This window comes from Saccopteryx leptura, chromosome 11 (assembly GCF_036850995.1).
Source record: "Saccopteryx leptura isolate mSacLep1 chromosome 11, mSacLep1_pri_phased_curated, whole genome shotgun sequence".
NCBI lineage: Eukaryota > Metazoa > Chordata > Mammalia > Chiroptera > Emballonuridae > Saccopteryx > Saccopteryx leptura.
This window is the reverse complement of record NC_089513.1, coordinates 72,051,588-72,071,670: the sequence shown is the minus strand read 5'-3', so window position 1 is coordinate 72,071,670 and position 20,083 is coordinate 72,051,588. Positions and strand designations below refer to the sequence as shown.

The 20,083-nt window shown below is 46.4% G+C and overlaps 1 protein-coding gene across 4 annotated transcripts in view; it reads left to right on the top strand.

Annotated features, from left to right (window-relative positions):
• The window catches only part of NTNG1 (netrin G1), a 301,686-nt gene that overhangs the window by 149,545 nt on the left and 132,058 nt on the right, over positions 1–20,083 (top strand). For all 4 annotated transcript variants that reach the window (XM_066353126.1, XM_066353127.1, XM_066353128.1 and 1 more), the window contains exon 3: positions 6,888–7,528. In XM_066353126.1, the coding sequence (XP_066209223.1) occupies positions 6,888–7,528 (641 nt within the window). The remainder of the gene's footprint in view (positions 1–6,887; positions 7,529–20,083) is intronic.

Sequence of the window (20,083 nt, the reverse complement as noted above, 5' to 3'; positions counted from 1 at the left end):
TATAAAACAAAATACCGCACCACAGATTTTTAAGTGCTATTTATTCTCTAAGACAATAAATTTTCAAAAGCAATTTCCTTACCAATTACAATAATGTCATCTGACTACAGTGTTTTTCTGTCCACAGTCACTGTCAGAATCCCCTGGGTTCCATTAATATTTATTTTGTCTTCAGTCTATGCAAAGTCATGGTTTAGATCGCTCTACGTACGGGATCCATTTCTGTGGCTTGTGGCTGGAGAATGTATTTGTCTCCTTCTTAGAAACTTGGTCTTTCTTGACCTCTGTAGTCTCCACCACTTTGAAAATCCGAACCGTAATCCTCTGTGGGGATTTACACAGCTGTCTATTATGGCCCATAATCGGGGCTGCGGCTTCCGGGGTTCTCCTTGCGGAAAGGTTAAGCCCTCCTGCCTTTATTCCCGAGTAAGAGCATCCACACGTTGTGCGTGTCGGGCAGCAGACCCAGGACAAGCAGCGGCCTCTCTCGGGCCCGGAGCCCGTGTTTACGCCGGGGAGGAACCCGTGGGGTGCGCGAGGCGTTTCCGTAGAAAACAGAGCCATCAGTTTTTAACTCTGGAGTTCAAACACGAAACCCTTTATCCCCTGTTATTATTCTCAGAGTGGCCATATTTCCTAAACTAAAATTTGGGATTCGTGCTCTGACAAATGCGTAAGTACTCTTGGTCACCGCAGTGTCAGAATGTCTCAAGTTGGGACAGCCACGTAAGTCTTCGGGCTATATTGTCACCACACATTGGGACCCAACGTGTGCCCATTAATTAGAACAGGTTCCAAGCGAGAGTTCTGCCTTTTATGTCCAAAAAGCACGCCGCCTTGTGAGCCTTTTCTGTCTGAGACATACAGAGTTTATCCCCGTTGCCAGGGCCATCAGACCCTGTCGGTATCGATGCTGCTGACACCTCTTAGATCTCTGGAACAGACGTCTGCTGTCTGAGATTTCCCTCTGTTCTCCCTAATGCCTGTAACAAAGCTCTAAGACCTGCTTCCAAGTGCCCATCAGTAGATGAGTGGATAAAAAGCTGTGGCACATTTACGCCATGGAATACTACCCAGCCATAAGGAGAAAGAAGGCAGTCAACCTTTGGTGACAGCATGGATGAGCCTGGAGAGCATGGTGCTGAGTGAAATAGTCAGAGCAAGACAAGGACCATAGGATTTCATGTATAAGAGGAATCTAATGAACAAGATAAACAAGACAGAACCAGACTCATGGACACAGAGGGCAGACTGGAGGGGGGTTGGGGGGACTGGGTGAAGAAAGTGAAGGAGTTAAGCACAGAAGCAAACCTTATAGACAGACAACAGTGTGGGGATTGCAGGAGGGAAAGGGGGTAAAGAGGACGATGGTCAGGGCAGGAGACTTGACTTGGGGTGGTGACCACGCAGGGCAGTGCACAGATGATGTGTTGTGGAATTGGGGACCTGGAACCTGTATACTTTTATCAACCAATGTCACCCCAATAAATTCAACAGAAAATGTTTTTTTTAAGAAAGCTGTACAACCTGCATGGAGGCCCTCAGATGACCATAGGTGTCAGCTCCCAGGTGCTCAGTAGTCTCAGTATCTTCAGAAAAGTCATCACGGAGGTGCCTGCTCCCCCGGAGCCTCACAAGAATCCGGGAGCTGGAAGGACTTGGGGAAAGGAGGAGGGACTGACACGCTCCAACAAGGGACTTAGAGTAAGGGCCCCTTCCCCCCAAAAAAATCACAGGTCTGATATAAAGAGACCAGTCACCGTCCTCCCAGAAGCTGCCCTGCATGGCTGGCTCCCAGGGAGCCGTGATGAAAGAGGGAAAAGGAGGCCACATCTCCCTGCGACAGTCCAGCCTGGCGGTTCATCAGAGCGGGCCACTGACTAGCTTCCACTCGCTCCGTCCGCCTCTCAAAGCCAGGCATTGGCAAAGCCTCCGTGAAAGACGGTTGGGACTGCTATCCGGGGACGCCGTTTATATGCCGTTGTGAGTTTCAGTGACCGTCACATACCAATAAAACAGGCAAGGGCTAGCCAGATGCAAATAGGTGTGAGCTAGCTCTATGTCACTGTCTTTCACAATCAGTGTAAGTGTGACTCCAAAGGTTTCTCACAAACACTTGTATGTCCACGCATGCCTGCTTGGCATGTAGGTTTCATTGCAGAGCTTAGGTGACTGGGTATTTCTTTCAAAGTGTCAATAGTCAGCAGGAAGGTGCTAGAAGCAATGAAAGCATGTCTCAAAATGTATTTATCCCTCTAAATTCTGAAAGCTCAGTAGGGAAGAGTAACAACGTATATTCCACTTTGGCTACAAAGTGCTAATTAAAAACTAACTTCAATTCCCCCAGAGGTACAATATTACTGTTATTTTTAAAATGAAATTAAACATCACCATTGTCTTCCGCTTTTAATTGTTATAAAAATATTTAGCCGCCCTGTCTGCTCAATTATTTAGGCACCTCGATGGTGTAAACGTTATCAGCGCTGTCATAAATATTCTCTGCTTTGTCTGTAGACAGTCAGTTAAGGATCTGTTGCTTGTAGGACTTTAGATCTACTTTAGGCTGCCTGCGGCTACACAATAATTACTTAGACTTGCTAATGCTCGAATCTGTTGGATTTAGCAGCAAGAAGTTCTTTGCTTTCACAAGTAGGGGGAAGCTGTTTTCTTATATAAATTTCTTTGTTGATGGTATTAGGGGGGATTAGGGTGAAGTTGAAGTAGTTGGAAATGTAATTAACCTAATCCCTTTAACAGCAATTGTTTTCATATTGATAATTCTCTATAACAACAGTATCACAGATCACAACTATGTGAAATATTAATGCTAAACATTTTAGCATAAAAACATCTCTCATCCGGCTTTCTTTTTTCTGGGATTTTCGGCTTCTTTGGCCTTCTTTTTTCTTTCTCCTGAGCACCTAAAATGCAAGCTTTCTTCTCGGAGGACCAGAATAATATATTTTTTTTATCATGTTAATTTTCTCTCCATGTCATTGTCTTCTAGTAAGTTATCTTAACGGCCTTCAAATCATTAATCTCCTAAAAGAACACAAGTAAGAACTAAGAACAGGTCCATTGATTTCTTTTCCTTTATTGTTTCCTTTTTCTTTTCTTTTTCTTTTTCTTTTTTTTTTTTTTGCATCTGCAGTCATCTGGTGTAGATTCTCATGTGAAATGACTGTTTACTCATCAATTTCAATAAATTGTGCTGTGACAATTACCGCTAAGAAGAGTCAAGTCAGATGAAGGACGAAACTGTCACTCCCGTTGACCTCTGACCGCCTTCAGGGTAAACTGGGAATTGTTCTTAATCTGCTAAAATGTCACATGATCGAGGAGAGACTTTCTGTGTGTGACCTCCTACTATAAAATTACAGTCACATCCCTCTTGCTGCCTGGCTACGCTTCCCTTTAATAGGCGTTATTTTCCTTCATAGCCTGAGACATTATAAAACATATACATAGTTGTTGACTCATGCATCTCCCCCAACTGAGATGGACACATCCTGCAGAAAGCAGGGACTCAGATATGTTTACTGCTGGGTCTTGGGAGCCAAGACAAGGACCCTAAACGTAGTGATATAGTGGGTAGCCAATATTTATCAAATATATGAATGCAGTAGGCGATGATTGCACGCATGAAGCTTTTCTCTCATTTTCCAGGAGCCTAAAGCACCAGATCAGTGTGAAGCAATGAAATTGGCTCCTTGTCCTGCCAGGCTTTTTGATGGCTGACACCTGGGTGGAGATGTCAGCATTTATCCTGAGCTGGCTCTCCTCCTGAGCTGGCTCTCCTGCTGAGCCCTGGCCAAAGTGTCCCCGTGGTAAAAAAAAAAAAAAAAAAATAGAGACCAGAGACCAAGCGCTTTACCAGACACATCTTCATTAAAGAGCAAAACCTTCGGGCTGTGTGGTCTGTTTGGTGTCCACATGGTTACAATTTTAAAAGTCATACAGAGCAGAGAATCTCCAAGGATGCTCTTCGGGACACTAGCCACGTGTTATAAAAAGAGGGAGTTGCAAAAACGATAAGGGGGCCCATGGCCAGATGAGCTTGTGAAACTAGTTACTGCGTAAAGCTGAGGGAGGTTGGACTCCGCGGCATCTCAGATGGATGGTGATGCTCATTGGGGCTCTCTGACACAAGACCTTAGGCTGTGTTTCCCAGACTCCTTTGCTCTCAGGCTCTTCCTGTTGTACCGGGCAGCCCTGCTCTAAGGCTGAGGGAGGTTGGACTCCACAGTGTCTCAGATGGATGGTGATGCTCATTGGGGCTCTCTGACACAAGACCTTAGGCTGTGTTTCCCAGACTCCTTTGCTCTCAGGCTCTTCCTGTTGTGCCAGGCAGCCCTGCTCTAAGGCTGGGTTGCCCACAGGGAGTCCAATGACTTGGGAGTTGAACGGGCTGGGACAGGGGCAGGATTAAGGGGTCCGCTCCTGACTTTGCTCTGTGGCCTTGGGCATGTTACTTGACACTTCTGTGTGCTCTCAGTTTCCTCTTTTGTAAAGTAGGGATGAAAAAGGATCCCCAGGACAATGTGTATCAAGCATCTGCCTGCCCCTAAGTGCTAAAGAAGAGGTAGTGGTTGTCGATACCTTTGATTGAATACAGGAATGAATGCTTTTTAGACAAACATCTTCACGTCTCTTTTCTAAAGACAGGATTGTTGGTATTGACCCGTTCCCAGAATCACTCTGCTCAGCCTCTCTCTTTATCTCTGCATCCTCCCCACCCCACCCCTCATCTGAGAAGCTCTGTGCATCCAAGCCGAAGTCGAAGAAAGGCTATCCTTCGGCAGGACTTACTACAATCGTCTGATAACTCACTCAGAGTGTCCTGCGGGGTTGATAGCCTGTGTTGCGATACCCTCGACCTCGGACGAAGACGCTTCTGTCAGGAGGGAGATGGTAGCCTCCAAGCTAATGACTGTGCAGATGGCTACGTGCTGATGGGTTTTGAAGGGATTATACTTTTTTTTTTTCAGTAAATTTTCGAATGAAGGCGTGATCTGCGTAAATCTGACCCCTTCCAGTAAAATGTGCATTTGCATATATTTAGAATTTATAAATCCCGACAGATTCCACAATATTTATAGCCCTCCATAAAAAGCCCTTGTCTGTTTGCAAAGCTTTGCGTTGGGCTCTCCGGTATGCTTAAGAGAGTTTAAATAATAATAAATTTGGTGATTTATTCCACCAAACAGAAACTTATTTTCCCCACTTGGCTCGTTTTTTTGAAAGGGGTTACTATAAATAGTGCCACAGACGCTGGGATCAGGAATAGGGAATTGAAATTCGAGAGAGAAGTACAGAAACATTCCCATTATCACCGATGCCTTGGATGTATTTTTGAAACGATTCTGTTCCTCAAATAACGTACCTTCTCTTCTTTCTCCTGCCCCAGCTCAGTTATACACGAGTCCCCGAGACCTGTTGCCAGCTTTAGGGCTCAGTTGCATTAATAGGGAAGAGGGAGTAGAAGAATTAGCTGACGAGGTAAGGAGAAAGTCGCCTCTGGGGAGGCCAGAGCGGTTCTCCAGTGTTCGTCTTACATTTCACGGGCGTCAGCAGTAACTGAGCATCGACGTCCAAAGTGTAGATTCATTACTTGAGACGCAGCTCATGCATCCTGCAGGTATGACGACAGGCTCTCAGTTCATGAAAAGGGAAAAAGAAAAAAAAAAATCTAATTGTGATTACAAAAGAAAGCCTAAGGGCAAAGTCAGAGGGTCGATTCCTGCACCTATCGAGGCTTCTAATTATCCAGTGCAGGATCCGCGAGAAACGCCTGAATGGTTGGCTCTAAAAATGACACCATTTCTTTCCTTAAACAACAATAAACAAAAATCAGGGAGCCAGTTGTTTGCCATCGACTCTCCTGATGAAAGCTGAAAGCAGCCATTTAGGGTGTGGCGTCGGTGGTGTTATCACTTGTGGTATATGACAAGGAGGCTGATTTCCAGTTTCTTCTTTGACTGGACTGCGAAGGAAGTAGCCTTCGTGAGAGGGAAAGCAATAATAACGGTGAACATCCCTGGACAGCTGACTGTGGCCGGCACAGGGTGACATCTCGTTGATTGCCTGGCTCTCATTCTAAGTACTGGGCATTCCTGCTCTGCTAAGTTGGAGCGCACACCCGCCGTAAACCTTCCCTGAGCAATCCCCTTGCCTCTGGCTAACAGGATGGCAGATGTTTGGACCAAGCCCCAGAGCCTGTAGCATACATACCACATTCGAACGATTTGCGGTGAGCAAAGTAAATGCTTTAAAAGCAGGCTTTATGAAGCAGGGACCCAGTTAAGTATGATGGATTTGAGGCAAAGCAAAAGGAAGCCCAGTGTCGCAGGGGGTGGGGGGGATTGTTTCCCGAACGGGACACAGGTATCACGGTTCATTGCTAATTCTAAAGCTTTGCTTGAAAAATGGCTTTTTAAAAAACTGTGCTCTTGAGGAACGTCCTTGAGGCATGGAGGAATTTGCTGGCTTTTCCTACAGCATCTTTCTAAGAGGACGCGGCGGTATTGAGCCGTGCGACACTTGCTCGGTGGCTTTGTGCTTCTGGGACCACATTATGGGTCAGATGCATATGGGATAAATAAACGGTTTCCTTTTTTTTTTTTAAGCCCATGGAAGGAAACAAGACAAGAAAATTCGCATATTACTTTTTTAAAAAAATGTATGCAATGAAACGGGAGACTCCAGTTAGGGCAGATAAAAATGATGGCTGCCAACAGGTTTTTCTCTCCCCTTCTCTTTCTTCCCTAGCCTCTTCCTAAACACCAGCAATGTGGCCACACCCGTGTCAAGCCCATGTTCTGACGTGTGGCCACACCCGTCTCAAGCCCATGTTCTGACGTGTCCCCCTCTGTGTTCTCCTTCCACAGGGCAACCCGTACATGTGCAATAACGAGTGTGACGCTAGTACCCCGGAGCTGGCTCACCCTCCGGAGCTGATGTTCGACTTCGAAGGGAGACATCCCTCCACCTTCTGGCAGTCGGCGACCTGGAAGGACTATCCCAAGCCTCTCCAGGTGAACATTACTCTGTCCTGGAGCAAAACCATCGAGCTCACAGACAACATAGTCATCACCTTCGAGTCGGGGCGCCCGGACCAGATGATCCTGGAGAAGTCTCTCGACTATGGGCGCACCTGGCAGCCCTATCAGTACTACGCCACGGACTGCCTGGATGCTTTCCACATGGACCCCAAGTCGGTGAAGGATTTATCCCAGCACACGGTCTTAGAAATCATCTGCACCGAAGAGTACTCCACGGGCTACATGACCAACAGCAAGATCATCCACTTTGAAATCAAAGACAGGTTCGCGTTCTTTGCTGGACCGTGGCTGCGCAACATGGCATCGCTCTACGGGCAGCTGGACACGACCAAGAAACTCCGGGACTTCTTCACCGTCACCGACCTGAGGCTCCGGCTGCTGAGGCCGGCCGTCGGGGAAATCTTCGTGGACGAGCTGCACCTGGCCCGCTACTTCTACGCCATCTCAGACATCAAGGTGCACGGGAGGTAAGCAAGCGCACACGCGGGGGCGTCCTGTCCCACGCCAATGAGAACGGCGTGTTCCGTCCGAGAAAGTGCTAGCGTGTGGGTCCGGGTGCTGGAGAGTGACGTCTGTCCATTTCCACCGGCTCCTCCCCCACCCCGTTCCCGGGAACACCAGCCTACAGGTGGGTTCTGGGGCACTAGAGACCTTCCTTCCTCAGCAGGAGTAACTTGTGACCCCAGATTTGTTGTCATTAGACCCGAAGCTGGTGGTGGAATTTCTTAGAATTTATTATACAAAAGAAAGAGGAAAACGTCTGAGAACACGGGCTGAAAAACAGGAAATGCATCTTTCTGTTGTTTTCAGATGCAGGAGACGGTTCCCGCATGGTACAGATAGCGATGTTTTGGTATATTGTATATTGCATGCGCACACAAAATATTCCTGGAGATGAAAGCTGAATTTCTTTAAATTTATTGCATCAGAACTAAAAGCATCCAGGAAAAACAATGCGTTTGTTAAAAAAAAGGGGGGGGGGGGCAAGCTGTGTTGTTCAGCTGTTGAGAAACTATTGTCTTAAAAAAGCTATCCTACTGTTTAAAATATGGGCCCGAGTCAGGCTCCTGTGGTAGTGTGGGTCAATTATAAGGTGGACCAGCATTGGAACATTAAGGGTCACAGTCAGGCATGTCTTTGGTTTCGATAATGTACCAGAGACAGAACTGAACAAGTTTCCAAGAATTTTGAAGATGTTTAAATGAAAAACTTTGATAGTTAGAACCGGGGCCACCAAAGTAGAGATTTTTCAATCCGATTTTTAAGTGTGGTATGTTATCAAAATAACCCACTGGGGAGGAGGAAGCATGAGATAATTAGTTGGGGAAACTAAAGGTGAGTGGATTATCCAGCAAAATGGAGAAGAGAGAAAGAGAGAGAGAGAGAGAGAGAGAGAGAGAGAGAGAGAGGTAGAAAACAAAGCAAAGAAGTGATCATTCTAAAAAAAAATGCTAACGTGGCTTTAAATCAGAATATATGACAATAAGGATATAACCAGTACATACATCACGTAGGTGTGATTAAATAACTGTAAAATTTAAAGAAGGCAGGATTTATGGGCTAGCACCCAGTCTTCTTCAGGGCGGCCCAGTCCCCGGGAGCTGGAGAAATGTTGCGACACCCTGGCCTGTTGGAGAGCTGTCTCAGCCCATCTTTGATAAGAGTGCTGCTACACTTGTGCCCTAGAAGGAAGAAGGGGTCAGTTACTGCTGTTAACGGACGGGCCAGAGGGGGAACCCAGAACGGTGTGGGGAGGCATGACCTCAGCATGGGGGTCCCAGTTCCAGAGTCTGAACTGTAGAAAGTGGCAGAAATGGGCAGCCACCAACCCTCAGCTTTGTCTGAACTTCCTGTTCCAGGAAGAGTCGAGGATCGTGAGCAATGGAACCTCTTGAAAATTTTTTAACCAAGGTCTTGGTGATGTACAGTGATGATTCCTTTAAGTTGAAGTCACGTTTCTGAGAGAAACATTCCCCGGTACGATGGTGAGCACACGCATGGGTTCCAGGGTAGAGAAGACAGTCCGTGCATTAGCAGGACATCTTGAGAGCACAACAGGAAGCTGCTGTCTTGCGCAGGAGTTTGTTGTTTATGATCAGATGTAGCCGTTATGTTCCTGAATGTCTCAGCAGAGGATGATCAGTTTCCAGTATCTTATTCTTGGGGATGGTACTATATAAAAATAATTGATGTCGCCATTATTAACAACAGCATTACACAACAAAACAAGTGGTATTCTGTTCATCTACAAGACTGAATGTCCAACCTAAGGAGCTGAGATTGGATTTTGGAGCCAAGTGTGATCTCCGTGGTTAGGGAGAGTTCTCTAGGACTGGTACCGGTCCACAACCCCCAGGCCACGGACCGGTACCAGTCCGCAGAGAAAGAATAAATAACTTACATTATTTCCATTTTATTTATATTTAAGTCTGAACGATGTTTTATTTTTAAAAAATGACCAGATTCCCTCTGTTACATCCGTCTAAGTCTCACTCTTGATGCTTGTCTCATAAGTTCAATAATTATATTTAAAAATAGCACAGTTTTTATGCCAGTCGCATAATTTTATTTTGTGCATTTATCCGTCCCACCCTAAAGGCTGGTCCGTGAAAATATTTTCTGACATTAAACCGGTCTGTGGCCCAAAAAAGGTTGGGGACCACTGCTCTAGGTCAGTTTCTCTCGTCTAAGCCGAATTGCTTCTAGCCCAACTTCCCCAACCTTCTCCTTTCCCCTTGGACACGGCGGTCTCGTCAAGCTTGTAGGTTGGGAAGTAGCCATTGCTGGGGCCTATTTCTCTTATTGCATATTCATCTTTGCTTCCTCAGGTCCTCTGATAATTTTTAAAAAAGAGTGTAAATACAACTTTCAGGCCACAGGCGTTTTTATGCGTTCTTTCCTGGGGTCAGATGATTATCTCCCTAGCTGGCCTCTTAGGAATTTCAGAATCCGTGTGACTCAGCCCTCTGCTTTTATGCCCCACGCTGGTGGTGTCCCCCAACTGCATTTCAGTGGTTCTGAGGCCTTTGGAGGCGCCCTCCCCACTCCCCTGGGACTCACCACCACTGTCTTTCCCTGTTCACCGGTCCGCAATCGAGAGAGAGAGAAAGAGAGAGAGAGAGAGAGAGAGGCTGTAGAGGTGAGCCCTGGCCCTAAAGTCCCATTCTGTCACCTCCAAACTCCATCCAAATTCCTCAGGGCAAAGCTGATGTTGGCGTGTGCTGTGCTGGGTGCCAGATGGCCCAGGTATTTTTAGCCTTGGGGGAGGGACCAGAGAAGCCAGGCCTGATGGCTCGGGCGTGTCTCCAGCTTCTCAGTTATATAAGGAACGCGGAGCCTCTGAAGGGAGCTGCTGCTTGGCTCACAGATCACTCGCGCCGGAGCTGATAGACGTTTTACCCTTGAAAGTTTCAGCCTCGTTTGTCTTTTCCTAGCGCAGCGCCTCGTTCGACCGTAGGAGCGTTGAACGTTAATTGATGATCTCTCAAAGGGAGTTCCAAAGGTTCCTTTTCAACAATATCCTAAGTGGAAACTTTCCTAAAGAGCTGTTTCCGTCAACAGCTCCTTCCTCCATGGCTGGAAGGATGGCGGCATTCAGGTGCCTTTCCGCGTCTAGGAGATTATTATAATGACCTTCGTCTGCCTGTCACGCCACTCGCCACCCACCCCCGTCACCCCACCCCCACCCCCCACCATAATGTGGGAACTGCTGTGACTTATTTGGGGAGAGTAGGGAAATTTGTCGCCTCCCAGTGGGCAGGGAAGACGAGATTGTTCACTTTGCAATCTTAAGCTGTGCAACAAAACCGGCTGGAGCACCTTTGAGTTGACTGAGCCCGAATCCAAGCTCTCTGTTTCTCATGCACCCGTGAACGCGGCGTCTGTGTTTTATCCTGGCTAGTATTGCTTGGTGTGAAAACGGTGTTGTGACTGCCATAAGACAAATGTCGCATCTGGGTTCTTTTTAGCACGTGACACATCTGATACCTATTTGGTGGTAAAATCTACCGTCCTATCGTAAAAATTGCAAACCCCCCCCCCCCATATGCTGACTGTGCTGCCTCCTTCTCCCTCTCCTTGTGCGTGGATGGAGAAGGTGGAGGGAAAAAGATGACTGTTAGCAACCTCAGCGACTCTGTGGTCCTTGCATTATTCAGTCGACCTGATAATCCCCACGGACTCATTCTGACTCAGGGACGTCCTCTCTCAGCAAATCAGGGTGATTTTCTCCCGGGAGTAATAGACGAGCGCGGTGTGTCCGTACCTTAATTAAAGAGTGGCTCTCTTCGTCTTGATCTCATTTTAATTTACAAGGTAATACTACAATAATATCGCAAATGGAAGGTACATTAAAGGACATCAAGTAGCATTAACTGTATTAAATTATGGTACTCGTGTTAATTAACTGTCGGAGCAAGATGGTTCTAATGGGCAAAAAGGTCGTCCGGCGCATAAATAAAACCCACTCAGACGAGAGGTGAGGGGCAGGCCGGGAGAGGATAGCTTTGTTCTGAACATCTTTTTACATGACAGAGACTTAGACTCGTGGGTTACTATGAGGTCCAGCGTGTTTTCTTAGTTATTCAAGGAAAGTTTTGATTTTTAAGTGTTTGGTTTTCTTCTGAGCATTTCATAATTAAATGGAAAAAGTCATTTGTCAGATGCATTCATTTTATAGAATAGAAACTCGGCCTTATTTATTGTTGCTTTGAGGTGAACAGTTTCGAGGAAGGAATGCAATTTACTGTAACGGTTGTTAAATCTGAAAGACAAGTGAACGTTTGATAACATGCTCATTTATTTGTAACATGTGCCCTTAGCCACGGGTCCAGGGACTGGGTTCAGACACAAGATAACAGGAATTCTTTTTTCAACCTCAAGAACATTAGGACAGAATTGTGAGATCTTTGCTCAGTTGCCTATAACACTCTAGCCCACATCCCTGTTACTTGGCTGGTTACACAGTATCCCTAAACATAATTATCACCCGTTTTTCTCAATGGTGTTTACCCACATCTTACCCTCCGCACCTACCCAGGCTCTCTACCCGTAGCTGGCTCTCCGTTACTATAATATTTACAGACCAGACTTTGCCTTCTGTGCCTCCGTTGTTCAGGAAAGGCTCCAGGGGGCGCTAGCACGGAATCTCTACTTCTACACACTTGATGGTGCTGCCCCAGCTCAGAACCACACCGTCCCTGTCTTATCCCAGGACCTGGAAAGGCCCAGGGACAGAGCCAGTCTAACTGGGTGTCGGGAGTGACAAAGGCCCCTGCACTGTCACCCTCAGAAGGAATCAGATAACGTTTTGTAAATCCTTACTGTTTGAATGTCACCCCTTTGGTATTTGCTAAAATTAGAAGACAATGGTGAGATTGAAATTCACTTTTTTGAGGGAATTTCAGAGAGCTAATGGAGAAACATGCCATATTAGGGAAGCCAGAACACTGGGGAGAGTTTAAAAGTATAAAAGCAACAGGGCGTTGTTCATGTTTTCTCAAATAATATTTGGGGGAAAATCCCATCACACGTAAGTGATCTGATGAGTACAAGAGGTTTACCAGTCATCCCGCAAGTCCTCCGAGCCTCCTTCCCAGACGTAATGTGAATACATTTGCCAAAATATTTACTCTTCACCTCTCGTGCGAGGGACGCCAAGGCAGCGGGTCTGGCGTTTGCTCGTCCTCCCCAATTAGTCCTAATTATTGAAGTTGGGTTTTACCACCGCCTAACAGATTCTGCTTTTATCACACCTTCTTCCCGTCACCAACAACTACTTCCCCTCCAGCCCGGGACAGACGCCGCCGGGTTAGACGGTGGACAGACGGAGACGTCTGCACACGGCGTAGCCAACGCTCGCAGGAAGCTGACGCCCAGCAGGGGCACAGACGTGTCAACAAGCAGACAAACCGAAAAGAGGTGGCAGCCCGGGTTCAGTGCCTTTCCCGTGTGAATGTGGCAGGTGTCCCGGCCCAACGGAGAAGAAGCTGGTCTGATCTGAAAGCCTCACGGAAGCTTGGGTGAGGTCTGCGAGCTGGAGGGCGTCTGGAGCGTGTGTGCTGGGGAACGCCAGGCAGCCAGGGCAGAACGGGTATTTCGGGTGATCGTTTCTGCTGAAACAAGAACAGCGCACCCTGGGAAGGAGCTCCAAAGAGCTGGGAACTGGTGGAGTGGACCGTTCCTGGGGGATGGCTTTCCCACGTTTCTAAGGAGCGCTGAAGGAGGCTCACATTTTGATCTTGGAGTCCCCCACGCCAGACGAAATGTGAAATGACAGGGGTTCTCATATGTCAACTAAGTGCAGGCGAGGAACGGTCTAAGGCGATGGCATTGGAGGGCAACCCAGCATGGCTGTCTTTAACGAAGGGACGGACGTGGAGACCAGGAGGACTGGCCCATTGCTGAATCGCGGGACTACGGTAACTCCCCAGTCCTGACGGTCAAGTGGCGAGTCCAGAAACGCTCCCCAAATTCCACAAAAGCCGGCCCTGGCCGGTTGGCTCAGTGGTAGAGCGTTGGCCTGGCGTGCAGAAGTCCCGGGTTCGATTCCCAGCCAGGGCACACAGGAGAGGCGCCCATCTGCTTCTCCACCCCTCCCCCTCCCCCTCTCCTTCCTCTCTGTCTCTCTCTTCCCCTCCCGCAGCCGAGGCTCCATTGGAGCAAAAGATGGCCCGGGCGCTGGGGATGGCTCCTTGGCCTCTGCCCCAGGTGCTAGAGTGGCTCTGGTTGCGACAGAGCAACGCCCCAGATGGGCAGAGCATCGCCCCCTGGTGGGCGTGCCGGGTGGATCCTGGTCGGGCGCATGTGGGAGTCTGTCTGACTGCCTCCCCATTTCCAGCTTCAGAAAAATACAAACAAACAAAAAAAAAAATCCACAAAAGCCATCTCAACACAATGGTTTGAAATCTGCTTGCCCCGTCAATAGGGACTTGGTGGACCAAGGATATATGAAGGAAGGAAGGACGGGAGGAAAGACATTAGGAGGAATCCAGGCGGAGAATCCGCTGAAGGACCTGAAAACGCTTCTCTGGTGTTGCAGGAAGGGGCTCGAGCTGGAAGTCCTCAAGTTTGGATGCTGTCACCTTGAGAGTGGCGGTTCAAGTTTAGGGAAGGCGTGACATCGATCGGACAGGAGTTACTTCCCGTGTAATCAGAAACCACTGTGGCTGTTGACAGAACATTTGCAGCACTCTGTAGAATCCTGTCGTTGAAGGGGTCCTTTCTGAAGGAAGCTGAGAAATCATCTGAGAAAGAGGAGGCACTCAGAAGAGGGGGGATGAGTAAAGGAAGTTCTACCAGGGGTCCCCAAACTTTTTACACAGGGGGCCAGTTCACTGTCCTGCAGACTGTTGGAGGGCCGCCACATACAGTGCTCCTCTCACTGACCACCAATGAAAGAGGTGCCCCTTCTGGAAGTGCAGCAGGGGGCCGGATAAATGGCCTCAGGGGGCTGCATGCGGCCCGCGGGCCGTAGTTTGGGGACCCCTAGCCCATTAATATGTGAGTAACAATCTGCATAGCACGCAGGTTGTCAGGTGCTCGCCCCTGGGGGGGCTTCTTCCCACTCACCTTCACCAGAGACGTGCCAGGTAGGTGTCGTTTAACTCATTTTCCAGATGAGAAACACTGAGAGCCTGAGAAGGTCCGTGACTTAAGAAAAAAAAAATACCTCACACATATTGAAGTGACAAAGTCAGGCTGCTAACTGCACGCCTTCTGCTTTCTCATGCTCTGAGAGCCACATGAGCCTGGAGGGACCTCGGCATATCCAGGAGACCCAGGACATGCCCAAAGGAGCCATCGTTAAATAGCGGCGATGAACCCATGAGTCTCGTGGCTCCGTTCATCTCAGGACGCTCTGGGCGTGGCCTCCTCCGTGCCGGCGGGCTCAGGGTATTACCGTGCCGAGCCGCTGTGTGTCTCTCTGAACTCCTGGCCTCATTTTCCTCAACTTTATAATGTGTTATTGGGCTTATTTGTCATGTTGGGTCAGGTCTAGGTGTTTCACTGCTAAAATAAAATGGTGATGATAGTTTCTCATTTTATGAGGGGAGAAAAAAAAAAGAAACTGAATTTCTTCAATATTAATTTTTTCCCCTATAGTTTCCCATAAACCTTTAATACCAGCAACTACTTTTGCTTCAAGGGCATCATTAAAACAGTAAAATAAACGACACATCGAGTGCATAAACTTGGAAATGGGCAGCTCCCTTAGCTTGTTTTAAGGAAGTTTACCTTGTAGTGGTAGGCAGTCTGCTTTTTTTCTTTGAACTTCCCCATGTGAAGTCGCACCTCTCTTCTAGAACTAGATAAGTGTCCGCTGCCTCTTCCGTGTAACAGAATCTCATCATTTGAAGTCCATACTTCTATTCCCCCAAGTCTATCTTTTCAAGGTAAATGGATAGTTAGCTATTCTACCATCTAAAACTTTTTAATTTAAGTTGCTCTTCTCTTCAAAGGATAATGGAGTTCAGTAAATAAGAGTATTCAAATGAAAAGCTCAGGAACCATAATTAAAAATAAAACACAACACAGGCATTGCTATTTAAGGCTGGTGGAAACACTTAGAGTAAAGCTTGATGCTGCAAACCCATTTTAAGTGGACAACTGAGTGCAATTCTGATTTGGAGTATATATATATATATATATATATATATATATATATATATATATATATATTACATCCTTAAGGATTTCTTGTATTGAAAAGAGAATAGAGGCATCAGCAGCTCATTTTCCTCTGAGGTTTGCACCATGATAGGGAGAGAATATCTAATAATCCCTCAAATTAAATCATGAACTTTGTTAGTATGTGGAAAAACAAGCCAGTTAAAGAGCGTTCTCTTTATCCTCTATTCCCCAATGTCATCGATATTTTTAAACTAGTGGGTCATTAAAGGAAAGATGTCTCCTTTTTAAGAAACACAAGGATACTTAGGCAAAATAACCACATCATAAAAAAAGTGAAATAAATTCCTTCCTCTCTTAACTTCGCTTTGTATAGGGAGCCACGGCCCAACAGCACCTGTCTGTGGGTACGCTGAGCTTCTAACTTCTGGAGCCGTGAATTTTTAAAACCTGAACTCAGCGGTTGGCATCTTTGGAAGGTCTTGCTGTTTCCTGTCCCTAGGTTGAGGGGTGTTTCCTGACACATGAGGAGGCCACGCCATTGGTTGGTATTTCCTGTAAGAGTTTTTAAGCATCTGTTTGGCCATTGGTTCAGTAGAGACACCAGCCCCATTCAGTCTGCAATACAGTACCAAGTGAATCAAGGTCAAGGGTTTTAGCTAATCATTTGATCGTGCCAGAGATAGGTTGATTTCATTGCAATGTAGACCTGTTTTCCACTTCAGTAAGCCACCTTTAGAACTAAATACAGTGTGTCCGTATAGTCATGGTGCACTTTTGACCGGTCACAGGAAAGCAACAAAAGACGATAGAAATGTGAAATCTGCACCAAATAAAAGGAAAACTCTCCCAGTTTCATACCTATTCAGTGCAGTTCGATGTGGGCTCACACACAGATTTTTTAGGGCTCCTTAGGTAGCTATATAGCCTCTACAGACTCATCACTGACTGATGGCCTACCAGAACGAGGTTTCTCCACCAAACTGCCGGTTTCCTTCAACTGCTTATCCCACCGAGTAATGTTATTCCTATGTGGTGGTGCTTCGTTATAAACGCGCCAATATTCACGTTGCACTTTGGTCACGGATTTGAATTTAGCGAGCCACAGAACACACTGAACTTTCCTCTGTACCGTCCACATCTCGACTGGCATGGCTGTGGGCTGCTCCACTGTATACACGGTGTTACGTCATCATCTGCGCATGCGCACATGCTGCCACATCATCCTACAGAAACTGGGAGGGTTTTCCTTTGATTTGGTGCAGATTTCACATTTCTATCGTCTTTTGTTGCTTTCCTGTGACCGGTCAAAAGTGCACCATGACACACTGTATGTTCGTTTAACCAGAACGAACTGCGTTGCATATAAACGCATGATCGCCATTTCTGCCTCTTTTCTATCGGTAACAATAATGGTACCTAAACAAGGTCCATCGGTGGCAAAGGGAGAAAGGACATTTTTTTTTTTTTAATTTACTTATGTTTTGGCAAATGAATTTGTTTCTGAACTCCCACTTGAAAAACCTTGAGTGAGTGAGTGAATATGTGATTCAGGAGCCTTACAAACCCCACCGGTTCACAGCTCCCAATCCAGAATATTCTTCAATTAGGAGAGCTCCTTTCTGCTTTCTGACCAGTGCCTAAGACAACTGATATTGTGCTAGGAGTGTCCTGAGAGGGCAGAGAACAAAACACTGGGAGCTCGAGATCATTACTGATCTTATTTTAGAAGGAAACATTGGCTAGAAGTCAAGAGACATCAGTTCCAACTCTAGCTGTGCACAGAACTCCGTGAGCTCAGAGTAAGTTCCAACCACTGTATACACGGTCTCCTCATCTGCACAATGACGGGGTTCTACTGGATTAGTGTGTCTCAGAATGACCCTTCCTGTGAGGCCCTAATGCTCAAAATACATTTGGGAAATGCTGTTTCCAATATGTTCTTCTAGGAGGGTCACCGTGTCTATATCAGCATAGGAGATACCTTACAGCAGTGGTTCCCAACCCCCGGGCCGCGGACCGGTACCTCTCCGTGGACCATTTGGTACCGGTCCGCAGAGAAAGAATAAATAACTTACATTATTTCCGTTTTATTTATATTTAAGTCTGAACGATGTTTTATTTTTTCTAAGACTCACTCTTGACGCTTGTCTCGGTCACGTGATACATTTATCCGTCCCACCCTAAAGGCCGGTCCATGAAAATATTTTCTGACATTAAACCGGTCCGTGGCCCAAAAAAAAGGTTGGGGACCACTGCCTTACAGTAAAAAAACACTTTCGTGTTATTTAAGGAGGGCCTCCCAAACTTCCTTAGCCAAAAACATCTATTAATACTGCCAAGAATCAGCACTAACGGAATTTTCTGGGGCACCAAGATTCCTTTGATCATCATTGGACTCTTCCTATGACTTAAGGAAATAAATGAAAGTGCCATGTGTGTGTGTGTGTGTGTGTGTGTGTGTGTGTGAGTGTGAGTGTGAGTGACTTACTTGCTGAGAACAGACTGATATTTCACAGTGAGGTCTGATTTTAGCTGTCATCGTTCCCATATTGTTACTACATCGTGAAAGAAAGGAGGCTATTGTAGGGAAGGCTAGTCTTCACAGAGAATACCTTCTTCTTCCTTTTTTTTTTTTTTAACTGCGCCTCCTGTTTTCTGAACTTTGGGGAGTTCTGTACCCTTAAGAGTCACAGGAAATTAAGTGCCACCGTTGGGATAGTCAGGGATATTTTGGTTTTGTTTTTGAGCTGGAGGAATTGTGATGGGAAAGACAGCAAGGATGTAAAAAATGAAAAATGCCAAGCGCTCCAATCTGGTGTGTTCTAGAGATAAATGGAGAGGCCGGAGGATTTCTGTTCCTCCCGAATTGTCAGCTCTTCAAACTCTTAAATTACACCAGTCAACTGAAACCATGTCTTTTAAGGGAAATGACACGAACTAATATTTAAAATACTCCTTTTTATTTTATTTTATTTTTTCCATTTCCTTGAGACCACAGACTGGTTTCGGTTAAGTGCCTGTTGCCTCTTCCCCTGTTTCTCAGGGGTAATTCCTGAATGACGAATCGGAGCCCCGGTAACACTCAACGCCGTCTAACGGCTGAGGGGCCAGCGCCCGTCTAGGCAGCTTTTACTCATTCGGTCTCGCCAGAATATCAGGGAAGCGAAGCCATTACAACATATGGGTGACATCCATGTGTAATTATAGCTCATCCAGTGCTGCCGGGAACAGGGGACAGATGGGGAGAGGGAGGGTCCAAGAGACACCGCGGAGGAGGCCTCTCGGGGGGTCAGCGATTTGGTGGGAGCAGAGAGCATCGTGCGTGAACTTCCATACTAGAATTATATGGGCAGTGTCTATGCCCAACAGTCAGAGTCGTAGCATTTGTGGCAAAATCATTTCTTTTAGAACAGAACGAAATCATGGAACTCCCTCTTCTTCCGATGGGAAATATATAGAGTGGTTAAATACATTAGCAGAATTTAGACCCAGAGGGAACTTACGCTTTACGCATCGATCTGCCCCCAGTGCCTAGAGAACCTGGCCGGGCACATCGTAGGGTTCAGTAGGTATTGGTTGAGGGAGCGAGCGGATGGTTGTGGAACGCCCTGTGAGCGCCGTGTAAACCAACCACTTTATGAACGCCCTTCCCAGTAGCCTCCTGTGGCCACCTTGGTGTCTCCCTCACCTCAGACCGCAAGGGAATTGGAGCCCAGGCCCATGTTTTCACTAATGCTTTTTTTTTACCGAATACAGTGGAATTGCAAAACTTGGGGTTTCGACTCATTGTCCAAAGTTAGAGAATCAAATTTATCAGAGTAATATAGGTATATGCAGGCTAAATGAACGTCACCCTACTTGCACAAGTATTGTTTCTTTGGTTATTTGTCTGATTGGTGCTTTTAAGACCAGAAATGGTGACTCACATTTTTTTTCCCCCTGAGTAAGAACAAGTCCATGAAAAGGAATAAACTCGTCTGCTCACCCTCAAAAAATATTTAGTAAAATCCCAATGTCACCGTACGTCTGAAAGTTGTGTCCAAATGCTGTTTGTCTCTTGGGTTCAGCAACTAAGGACTTAAAAATGTGTATAAGCCATCTATACCCTTGACTATCCCAGTTTTCCCCCCAAGTACAACTATTTCTTTAGAAATAGGCAGATGGCAGTAATTATTATCTTTACCAATTACAGCCCTGATATTTCCGAGTGCCACCAGGATACCTAGGAAGTCTTTTTACCTGTCTCTGTGTAACCCTGAATGCATTCAGATCATTAGTAACTGGTGCTACAGGACAATGCTTTGATTCTTCAATGAGATTCTTGACTCCGCTGGAAAATATCCCAGCGATATAAGTGTGGAGAATAAGATGTCAGTTGTAGAGTATATTAC